Source organism: Akebia trifoliata, chromosome 14 (genome assembly GCF_017979445.1).
Source record: "Akebia trifoliata isolate Shusen 1 chromosome 14, ASM1797944v1, whole genome shotgun sequence".
Taxonomy (NCBI): domain Eukaryota; kingdom Viridiplantae; phylum Streptophyta; class Magnoliopsida; order Ranunculales; family Lardizabalaceae; genus Akebia; species Akebia trifoliata.
Genome location: NC_141388.1, coordinates 8,057,501 through 8,070,097, shown reverse-complemented (window position 1 = coordinate 8,070,097; position 12,597 = coordinate 8,057,501). Strand labels below are relative to the sequence as shown.

The 12,597-nt window shown below is 35.2% G+C and overlaps 1 protein-coding gene across 1 annotated transcript; it reads left to right on the top strand.

Moving 5' to 3' along the window:
* The first annotated feature begins 3,429 nt into the window (after window positions 1–3,429).
* LOC147385985 (ATP-dependent zinc metalloprotease FTSH 10, mitochondrial-like) lies at window positions 3,430–11,640 on the top strand. Its single transcript, XM_086422316.1, has 8 exons — window positions 3,430–3,732; window positions 3,856–4,099; window positions 4,209–4,280; window positions 7,258–7,382; window positions 8,278–8,763; window positions 8,901–9,668; window positions 10,581–10,808; window positions 10,949–11,640. Exons 1-8 carry the CDS (start codon window positions 3,673–3,675, stop codon window positions 11,423–11,425), a joined length of 2,460 nt encoding a protein of 819 aa, XP_086278442.1. The 5' UTR covers window positions 3,430–3,672; the 3' UTR covers window positions 11,426–11,640.
* The last annotated feature ends 957 nt before the right edge of the window (window positions 11,641–12,597 follow it).

Genomic DNA, 12,597 nt, shown 5'->3' with positions numbered 1-12,597 from the left:
TTTTCTTTTCAAAATTCAGATTGTAAGTACTTGTGTCGAAAAGATTGGAGACATGTCATATCAGACTTACTAAAAACTTAATTGACAAAAAATTAAATTGAACACAACTGAAGGAGATAAGCTGTAAGATAGAGCAAAAAAGTTTCAATAGTGATAGTTTGAGTAATGTGCCTATATAACTACTAGTTGCTCTATGCATTGAGCACTTCCAAGCACAATTAATGATCGTTTATGGATCTAGCTAATTTATAGATAAACATCATCGATATGCATAGAGAATACTAATAAGTACATATCTTTATGTAGAAACCCAAAAACTTTGCAAATCCTCATGTTATTAAGAGGATGTGTCACAACAAAATGAGCAAATGGGTATGAAATGCTACAAACAACCCTGTAAAAGGAAAAGAAATCCTCTTTTGCCACATCTACACTCTCCAATGAACTTCTCCCTAAATAACATATGCACCTCCCAATCTAATAAACACAATTCAAGGACCCGTTTTTTAATAAATATAATACAAAAAAGGAAGTCTGAAACAGAGGTCAAGATAGGCAAAAGACCGCAAAAGGGTTCCACGGTGATAGATTCAAAAGTTAATTGCTTCAATGATAAGCATATCACAAAGTAAAGACTCGGTAGATTGATTTAAAATCAATATAGATTAGAACATTATACCCATCAAGCTTTGTGACATCAATTTCCTTACTTACAACACTCCTTTGCTTGTGAACATGGCATACCATATTAGTATCGATAAGTGTTCTAAGAGTCGTGATGGAGTGACCTCAAGATTGTACCTCATATTTCACTTTCTTGATGTGGAAGTGTGTAGGAATTGCATATGTTTTTCATCGAGATCTTGAACATTATTGTATCAAGAATTCTCAACTTTTTATGAGTAATAACCTCGTGCATGATTTTCACAGTGATATGGAAGGACTTATAGTCGACTTGTTGGGCAAGAAAAAATTTGAATAAAATAGGATTTCTTACAGCTGTTTTGTTGCTTGGTTATACCAAAAGAAAATCTGATATGTTAGTCATAAATACATATCTCATATGTTTCTTATGTTGAATATTAAATTTTGCATACTTTTTCAATCCATTGACTCTATCAAATTTGAAGGATGATGATGCAACCAATGGACCTTAATCAAAATACTTACAATTCATATTTATCATTTGTGTGCCTCGAATTTTAACTTTTAAAAATATTCCGAGGTTCTTTTTGGATAATATCTTTATCAGTATTATAATCTTACTCTATAAGTAAGGTCACTAATAATGATAGGAGGTAGATGCGAAAAGAAACCCAATCAGACACTCTTTTTTTTTTTTTTGATATCCAGGTATCCCTATAGACAACGGATTGGATCCATGTATTAGTTTTGCCTAGTCCATAGGTTATGGTCTTGTCCAAGGACTAGTCTTGGGGCAAGTGCAACATCCGCACATCACACGCACCAAGTAAGTGAGGGTGCACCCTCCTTGCGGGTGGTCCCTGAGAAATTAATGCTCATGTTGAGTATCAAACTCAAGTCCTACGGGCATTAATCGCTTATCAATATGAAATTGCCATTGAGCCAACCCCTTAGGGTTCTAATCGAACACTTCAAGGATGCTCCCAGTGTTAATATATTATTAGTGGTAAAAAATTAACAGGTGAAAGCGAATTTTGATTTTGAATCACGATATCAATACTTGCAAGCTTTAATCAACTAATGGGCTCATAAAGATATGAATTGTTCAATAATCTATTGGTATAAGTACTTGTTTATTTTACAAAAATCATCGTAATGAAACATGATATCCCAATGAGTCCCGTGCTCAAGAGTACAATTAAGTTGTAAAATTAGATATATTTGTTCTTTATTTACCATTGACTAGGAAAGGGATAATATGCTCATGATGCTTTGTTAAAACTTATTTTAGATATATCAATCAATTATTATAAAAGTGTTTCGTAGTTAAAAAAGGACTATAGGTGCACATGATCAGAATAAGAAAAATTACTTAAAAGGGCCTTGGTGAAGGGATTTTGTTTTAATTAATACTTAAGTTTTAGGACTTCTCTTAATAGTCCATGTAGTAATACTTATATTTCTAATCAATCCTTAAACCACACTCCACACATCTCTTACAATTGAAATGTCAAAACTGCTATAATCATTCAAACTCATTATTTTTCATCCAAAAATAAATAATAAATAAATAAATTAATTAAATTTTTGACATCCTAATTATTTTTCAGAGACTCCATTTCGATGGAAATGATTTGAGAATGAAGAGGAAATCATTTTCAAGCATTTTGAATATATATGTGAAAAATAAGATTTTATTTTTTTTACTTCGTTTTTTTGATGAAAATCGATCAAGGATGGTTCTTTTAATTTAAAATCATCTACACAAAGTTGTTATGTTAAAATCTTAATCGATTTTTCCATGTATTTTAGTTGAAAAAACTCGAAAAATGATGGATGAGTTTTATCAATATTGAACTCACCACTTTTTATTTTCGAGTTCAACATTGTTATTGTTGACTTCGACGATAAATAAAATTGGTAAGACCAACAATAAATAAAAATTTGTGAGTTCGAGAATAAATAAAGTTGTTGAACTCGACAATAAAGAAAATTTGGTGAATTCAACAATAAAAAGTAGTGAGCTCGACACTTTATAAAAAGTTTTGAATCTCAATTCTTTTCTTCATTTTTTGTTATCAATCATTAAAATAAATAAAAAAAAATACATCTAAATGTTCACAATTAGAAATATATCATTTCCATTATTCGTTCATAATATAAAAAAATCGTCAAAAATAATTGAAATGGCATGATAAATAAATAAATAAAAAGATAATTTGGTTATTTCAAAAACATTACAAACTTAAATGAGGTCGAGAGATTTGTAAGAAATATATATATATTTTTTTTACTAAATGGACTATCTAGCAACCACCCAAAACTCAAATTAATCCCTCCACCACACTCCTTTTTAAGTAATTTTTTCATAAAAATACGAAGAAATCAAAACTAAAGAGTAATGCTGGGGTGACATTGGGATTTATTGCAGTTCTCATATTTCTAATGTGTAGGTGTGCAAGTAACCGTGGATGCTTTTTACTCGTATCCCAAGAAAACAATTTATGGATATCACATCAACCCATTGAAAAACAAAGTCCTCCAGGATTTTCCAATAGTAATGTTGGTATATTCATAATTTTATAACAAAAAACTTGTTTTTATTTTCGTTTTTATCAATTTTTTTAAATGAACTTTTTCGCCTTCACAATATTGTCGTGTACTCGTGGTTATTTTGCAGCCGCAGTCCGATACCGATACGATAGGTGTTATAATGACGAACTTACCCTCGTAAAAATCTAATAAATACACTCAATGTACGCGGAACCGTAACACCTATCCTGCTAGAAAAAAAATTATATTTATTTTCTAGCCCTAAAAACCTTGTTTTTCGAGAAGAGGAGGAGCTTTCTGAAGCAGAGCTATTTTTTCGTATCGAATTCTTGATCAATAAACCCACAATTTGCCGCCAAACCAGAAATTACTAACTATCGATCGTCGCTCTTATTTTTTGATCTATAAATTTGTCGTTCTAGGGCATATTCTCTACGAATTCTTTTACTGATTCATGCTTGGATAGACAAAAGGATGATTTTTTCAAGAATCGGGCGATCTCTGTCAAGGTTGACGCGATATAAATTCGAAAGAGTAAGTTTTTTTTTTTTAAATATATTTCTTTCCATTGTCATTATTTTGATTGATTTTTATTTATTATTTATTTTGGGGATTTTTTTTTTTTCATTGTTTCGAATTAATGGAGTTGTGCTGCAGAGTGGGTTTTTGGGCGGTAATGGTGGAAGATCCGCGTTTTTTAATGAAGCGCTTCTGCGATCGCCACATGTTAATGCGTACCTTGGCCGTGATGATGGTGGATTAGGGCTTTTAAGGGGTTACTTGACTTATTTAGGAGCCAACAAGGGGGTTGTTTCTAAGATATATTCGACAGATTTGAATTCGACTCTTGGGAATCCTAGATTCCATCGGCTTTACTCCAGCGAAGCTCCGAAGAAGAAAGGTAAGACAAGTTTGGGTTTTTTTGAGCTATTGATCTTCAATTGCTTCATATGGGTATCACGAGATATACAATTAAATTTTGCTGAGTTTTTTTCTCTGTGATTTTATAGATTATGAAAACTTCTATCCAAAAGATAAAATGGAAATTCCTAAAGGGAATGATCAGAAAAGCAAATCGAATGGTATGAGCTTTTATTCACAAATAGAATAATTTTCTGTTTATTATTTTGTTCTAGTTTAAGAAGAGTTCATAATGCTTGGACAAAGTTTGTATGGTGCAAGTATAAGTTGTGTTGAAAGCCTCATTTGCCCAAAACGAATTGGGCCTCGTGATGATTCCAAATTACCATTTTTTTTTTCTCTTTTGTACAATTAACTTGCAAAGTATTTTGTTTTGACATTCATTAAGATTAGAAGACCTAATGGTATCATATGGACTTTCTACTCGAGATTAGTATGGGCTCATATTCCAAGCCTGTAATCCTCCATGAATGACCCTTCAGGACAACAAGCGCCTAAAAATAGATTTCAAACACAGTCGCTATTATGCCCTAGTTGGTATCACTTATCCCCTTTTCCTTCAAAGACTAGCATCTTTAGATTAAGGTAAGACGCTTCGTAAGATTCCCCCCTTAGAATTAAAAGCATAAGAAGAACTAACAAAAGGTTCAACACAGAGATAGGTAACAGTCATGATTCACGATTTTATGAATATCAAAACGGGAGTACAAAGAAAGGAGGCCAAGGTAGCCCCCAAGCAAGAAAGCAAAAGACATAAAAAAAACAAAAAGAAAAGAAAGTCACCGAAAAGCAAGCCTACAAATTACAAAGACCATCCTATCTAAACACAAAATCCTCAAAAGAAATCTCGGAGAATTCTTTGTTCAACTTAGCCCAAAAATACAGCAATCCTAAGATCTCCATATACACCGTATGAGAGTTGTTCTCTTGCCCTGGAACACTCTGTTGTTTCTCTCTTTCCAAAGACTCCAAGCAATGGCCGAAGGCAGAATAGCCCAAAGGTGCCTTTTTCATGAGAGAAGATATTAAAAGCACACCCTTCTAACAATATAAGTACAAGTGAAGTGATTTAATGTAAAACCTTCTATCTAGACCTCTTCATCCCTATTTTCTTATCTTCTTTCCATGTGGAAATATGCATAGGTGCAATGCATTCCTTTGAACTAGTTATTGATTCCAATCATTCAAGTCCCTTTTGAGCCCTAAATCCCAAGAATGATCCCTTGACCCACTGAAAATAATTTGGACAGATGATTAATTTTATCCGACAGAGAAAATGTAACGGGAAACCTAAGCCTGAAAGGGAATCACCGCACCACCAATCCTCCTAAAATCTCACTCAATTCCTTTTTCACACCCTAAACACATTATTCCTATTAAATTCTCTCTTCCCATTAAAAATTTATCTCCGCACTCCACATGCATAGGGTCCTTTTGCCCATGTTCCCACCCCATTTGCTTGAACTATACTTGTCGATAGTAATTTTCCTCTATAGGCTGGAATTTTTCTCACCAAATCTCCTCATGTTCACGGGCCTTCTTATCCTTTGATTCCCCGGCCCACAATTCTTTTTTTTGGGGTGCACAGCTTATCTCATTTCACTAATGTAATTCGAGAGACTCTTCTCTGCTATTGTAAATAACGACATTTGATAGACCTGTATGCTGGATAAAACACTTTAACAATGATTAATCTCCTCCCTTTTGATAAGCATCTAGCTTTCCAAGAAACCACTCCCTTGTTAATCTTTTCAACCACCTGGTCCCAAAAACTCTATATCCTTTCTCTAATTGCAGACATTAGAGGTTATAGGAAAAGAAACCACTTCACAACCAAACCTGAGCAAGCCCATTCATATCAACCATGGCTCCCAGACCATACAACTTGCTCTTGTTTATATTTATAGATAGACCTGAGGCACACCCGAAAAAAAAAAAAAAAAAAATGAGCCCTCTTAAATATATAAGTTGGTTTTATCGATAAAAAAAAAAAAAAAAAGTTGGTTTCTCAAGCCATCCACAAAAATGAGGGTATCATCTGAAAATTACAAATGGACACCATTAATCCACCTTTCTTGATTCCAAAATCCCTTCACCATTCTCGAAAGTAACTTCCAGAATGCCTCCACCACTGACGAGACCAAATAAGGAGACAAGGAATCACCTTGATGCAATTCCAGAGAACTCTTAAACAACACCAGCAGGACTCCCATTGATCATGGTTGAGAAATTAATGTGGATGGCACACATCTCCCAATCCATCTTCTCTACAATGTCCATGCGTTTCTTACCATACATTAGCTTAGCTCCCTTGCTGTTGTTTATAAGGGTAAAGTTAGGCATTCAGCACATAGTTCTGGTGGAATTATCAGTTATTCAATTTAACCAGCAATCAGTTATACATCTGCCTTTATATTTTCTCCACGCAGACCATGGATATCTCACTAACCTCAAAATTGATCAATCTTGTATGGGGGTTACCCAGCCTCCTTTTTCTTTTGATTAATGAAATTTTACACTTATCAAAAAAAAAAAAAAAAAAAAATTTACATTGGCCCTGCGTACTCGGACGTTTTTTTGTGTGCATCTTGCCAAAAAAGTAAACCTTGTTGAAATCATTTATAAAAGCACAGAGAAACCGAAAAAATCATATCATTTGAAAAGATAGTTCCATTTCTTTGCCTTTAGGAGAAAAATGAATAAATTAGTTAGATTCACGTTTATTTTTCTGGAAAACTGATTGAGATATCTAGTACTGATTTTAGTAGGTTCTTAGAGTTGCGGACAGAGGCTCATGTGTGTAATGGTAGTCATTCCTTTAATTTCCATTCTGCAGAAAAAGACATGTCTGGAAAGGGGTAAAAACAGTAGTGAGTTTTCAATGTGATGGAAAGTGTTAAACATCAGCTAAGCAAAATTTCCCATTTATTCAATGCGTTGTTCTGCTATGAAGATGCTTATTAATTCTATAATGTTGTTATTCATGGGTTGTGGCAGAAATAAAGTGGATTGGTGGAATGCGATCCATTTATATGTATCTTCTACCATAGCTAGTATATCCTATTTTTCGGTCAACTTATCTATTCCATTTTAAAGATACGTATAAATTTCAGCATAACATTTTTTTCCATTCCCCAGAGGATTCAAACACAGAGGATCAGGGGAATTTTCATGAGCACTACGCAAAGATATTTCTGAATTTTGTATTACTTATTGGCATGGTGCTCTTAACCTTCTCCTTGCGTCCTCATGACCAGAAGCAGGTCGGTGCTTTTCTCATCATGCTTCCAATATCTGATTTACTGATTATTATTGCGCTTTTTGGTTATTGAGAGTTTTTATTCACATTACTGAACTGGCTTGCTCTATCTGTATGTTTTTCGCGGGTTACTTTTTGTCAATTTGCAAACTTGAAGTATGTTTACTCATATACTACATAGGACTATGTGACTAATAATGTTTAGCTACTATTTTTTCCCATTGCAAGCCTTCAGCAGCAACAACCATTAGGTTTCTATAATTTCTCTTTCAGCAGAAATTGTATAAAGAAATTACATATTTATATATTGTGTAATTTATTTATGTTGTTGCGACCATTCGTCTTTTTTTTCTTTTTATTTATATATTTCATATTTCATATTTATTTTTTATTTATTTAAAAATTTTGTGCACGTGAAGCTTATACCTTGAGGGGCTGGATAGCCGACCCCAAATCCTTGGGATAAGGCTTTGATGATGACAGTGACATCATAATAGACCGAACATGTGTTGGTGGCACTCTTACCAACATGTTTTCCATTACCGTGTAGAAATGCTTAGCACAAGACAAGTTAATTCAAAGTTCAAATTCTTAGTGATGACATATGCATATGATGGACATTAGCAGATTTTCTTACTGATTGATGACACAATTTAATTCTCCATGTAAGAGTCAAGGTGCCACCTCAATGGGGTGGAATGTCTCTGTGGTAAAACTACAGATCTGGGATCAAATCCCTGCACATTTACACTTGTAAAAAATGAAAAAATATGCATATGATTGACATTACCAGATTTTCTTGTTCGCTCATTCTAGATGTTTTCCAATTTTAAAATATGGAATAAATTTGTCATTTTGTATTCGTGATATTGATGTGCCTTGGAATTTCATGTTCACAGATAAGTTTTCAAGAGTTCAAAAACAAGCTTCTAGAACCTGGTTTAGTGGATCACATCGTTGTTTCCAATAAATCAGTTGCAAAAGTGTATGTCAGGAGCTCTCCACGCGTTATGAATCAAGCCAATGATGATGTTGTCCAGGGACCTATGGATGGTTCACCTGCTCAAGGAAACGCAAGCGAATATAAATATTATTTTAACATTGGAAGTGTTGAATCCTTTGAGGAGAAGTTAGAGGAGGCCCAAGAAGCATTAGGGATAGATCCACATGATCATGTTCCTGTAACTTATGTTTCCGAGATGGTTTGGTACCAAGAATTGTTGAGATTTGCACCAACAGTCTTGATTTTAGGATCTCTCTTGTATATGGGACGAAGTATGCAGGGTGGATTTGGCGTTGGTGGTGGTGCTGGAAGGGGAAAGGGTGGGATATTTAATATTGGAAAAGCCCATTTTACAAAATTGGATAAGAATTCCAAAAACAAGGTTTGTTTTGTATTTCATTTATTTTGCTTCTTGATTATTTCTAGCTTTTCTAGTGTCTAAATTATTCTGCATGGTCTTCTTCCACCTAATACCACTCAGAAGGATTTTTAAGATTTTTTGTTTGTTTTTGGGTCTAGGTATTTTTCAAAGATGTGGCTGGTTGTGATGAGGCAAAGCAAGAAATTATGGAGTTTGTGCATTTTCTCAAGAACCCAAGGAAATATGAGGAATTAGGAGCAAAAATACCAAAAGGTGCTCTTCTTGTAGGCCCTCCTGGCACAGGGAAGACCCTCCTTGCAAAAGCAACTGCAGGTGAATCAGGTGTTCCTTTTCTATCTATATCTGGTGCAGATTTTATGGAGATGTTTGTTGGGGTTGGACCATCAAGGGTTAGGAGCTTGTTTTCAGAAGCCAGACAATGTGCTCCTAGTATAATTTTTATTGATGAAATTGATGCGATTGGTAGGGCAAGGGGGCGTGGAGGCTTCACGGGTTCCAATGATGAACGTGAAAGTACTCTCAATCAGTTGCTCGTAGAAATGGATGGATTTGGAACTACTTCTGGAGTTGTTGTACTTGCCGGCACTAATAGGCCTGATATTTTAGATAAAGCCTTGTTGAGGCCTGGTCGATTTGATCGTCAAATTACCATCGACAAACCTGACATCAAAGGCCGCGATCAGATATTCCAGGTCTATCTGAAAAAGATTAAACTTGATCATGAGCCATCATATTACTCGCAGAGACTTGCAGCCTTGACTCCTGGATTTGCTGGAGCTGACATTGCAAATATTTGTAATGAGGCCGCTTTAATTGCTGCAAGGAATGAGAGTGCACAGGTGACAATGGAACATTTTGAGTCAGCCATAGATAGGATAATCGGTGGTTTGGAGAAGAAAAACAAGGTAACTTAAATATTACCTCTTTCATTCTTTTGATTCACTAATTTGTGCCTCGTCATCAGCATCATTTATGCCCTAGTCCAACTTTTTTGTGGTCGGTACATGAGTTTGATTTTATCGTTCAACTTTACCAAGAGCTGTATATTCTGTTAGGGATGTGTTTGGATCGTTTTTTACTACCTCGATTCAAGTCATATTTCCTCCCTAACGGTCCTCAACTTGCACAAAGTACTCTCTAAGTTTGTATTAGCATTTGTTGCTCATGCCCAAACGGTGTCAATTGATTTTCTTTTAGCTTCTCTCTTATTCTAGTTATTCCTAGATTAGTAGGCCCATTTTTTAATTTTATCTTACTGAGCCTTTCTGGTAGTCCATCTCAACTTCCTCATTTCTACTTGTACTATAAACCTGTTTCCTAATTGGCAAACATATATCTTCAGAAAGCATAGCTGATCTTTTTTGCTTTCATGTAAAATTTTTCTTTTATTTTATTGGCTCATGTCAGTTTTCTTCATTTTAGCCACCTGCCACTATTCTAATGGTAATCTTATGCCAAGTATCTCCTGCTCTCCAAACAAATGGAATTCTTGTTTGTGTCCAAATAAATTTGCTCTCCATATATTGAGTTCTTATCTTACTTATTTTAATGCCTTAGTTCTGAAGGTATTACTACATAGTCTGAGGTTTGCACTGATTCCTCCTAGTCGCATCAACCAATTATACATCTTCTAAAAATAAAATACACTAAAGAACATCCATATGTATCTGTACATTAATTCATTGATAACAAGCACAAAAAGTAATGGACTCAGGGACCATCCTTGCTCTTATGTATCGTTTTACGTTAGTGAGTATGGAAACAAATATAACTTTCTTGTAACAAGTTTAGAGACATCCATCTGTTTGGTTAAGCAGGTTATAAGCAAGCTGGAACGGCGAACAGTTGCATACCATGAATCAGGTCATGCTGTTGCTGGGTGGTTTCTGGAACATGCGGAACCCTTGCTTAAGGTCACAATTGTTCCTCGTGGCACGGCGGCATTGGGCTTTGCTCAATATGTTCCCAGTGAAAACCTTCTAATGACCAAAGAACAGCTCTTTGACATGACATGCATGACTCTCGGTGGTCGAGCATCCGAGCAGGTATATTTACTCCCCCCACCTCCTTATTTCTATATCCTATAGACCCAGTAAATAGGGAAGGGTTTGGGATAAATGGATAACTTGGTTGTCTGTTGTACTTCTCGAATGATTGAGCCATAATCAGTCTGCCTCGGTTGCAGGTTATGTTGGGAAAGATCTCAACTGGAGCCCAGAACGACTTAGAAAAAGTGACAAAGATGACCTATGCTCAAGTAGCAGTCTACGGCTTCAGTGACAAGGTAGGTCTCCTCTCTTTCCCTCAGAGAGAGGATAGTTTAGAAATGACCAAGCCCTACAGCAGCAAGACGGGGGCAATTATTGACAACGAAGTGAGAGAATGGGTGGGCAAGGCCTATGAGCGCACGTTACAGCTAATAGAGGAGCACAAAGAACATGTGGCTCAAATTGCTGAGATGCTGCTAGAGAAGGAAGTTCTACACCAAGATGACTTGCTTCGGGTACTGGGAGAGCGGCCATTTAAATCAAGCGAGCCTACAAATTATGATAGGTTCAAGCAAGGGTTCGAAGATGAGGAAGAGAAGAGTTTAGGGACTAAAGAGGGTGGGAATGTAGAGGAAGATGGATCATCACTCGATCCAGAGGTTGTCCCCACTTAGTTGCGAAAGAGGCATAAGTTTGTATCAAATGATGATTTTCTTTACTTTATTTTATTTTATTTTTAGTCTCGCTTAGATGAGCGAGCTGTACAGTTGACATATTCTCACATCCGCCATCTTTTTGAGTACCTTATATATGACGCCAGGCGCCAGGGGTGTGGAACAAAGCTTTATGGCTGCACAATTATACTTGGTAGGTTTTTTTTATTTTTATTTATTATATTTTTTTTATTGGAATAATGCATGTTTTTAGATTGCAAATCTGTGGATATTTGGGCAACTGGTTACAGGCCACAGTTCAGGTAACAATTAGGAAGGAAAGAATGCATATGTTTATAGAGAGCTGCTATTGGTACCCCGACTTTTACTTATGGACATTTAGCATAAAAATTCCATAGGTTCTTGGAAATGGCAAAACAGGGTCACTTTATTTTTAATACTCAAAATAGGGCTCTTTGCTATCTTAATTCATGTTTTTAGACTAAAAAATGCCCTCACCTGTAATTTCTCTAAGAAACCTTTGAAAAATAATCCTCTGCATTGCAACTTCCTCCCTTCCAACATTTTATAATATATATATATATATATATATATATATATATATATATATATATATATATAATATATATATATAGGGTCTCGTTCGGCACCCTAAGTTTTACCACACACTTTAACAAACGCGTTTTGTCTTACATGGGTTAGAAGTTTCGGAATGAGCTGATTTTTGGTGAGGATGATCTCTATGGTGAGGAGATCATCCTCACCAAAAATCAGCTCATTCCAAAACTTCTAATCCCATCAAAATTGATTTACAAAAAAGTGACGGTCCACGATTTTTCAACGTGTAAACATGGGGCTAAACATTTCGGAATGGGCTGATTTTTGGGGAGGATGATCTTCTAATCATAGAGATCATCCTCACCAAAAATCAGCTCATTCCAAAACTTCTAATCCATGCAAGACAAAACACGTTTGTTAAAGTGTTTGGTAAAACTTAGGGTGCTGAACATTTCCCATATATATATATATATATATATATATATATATATATATATATAGGGTCCCGTTCAGCACCCTAAGTTTTACCACACACTTTAACAAACGTGTTTTGTCTTACATGGGTTAGAAGTTTTGGAATGGGCTGATTTTTGGTGATGATGATCTCTATGGTG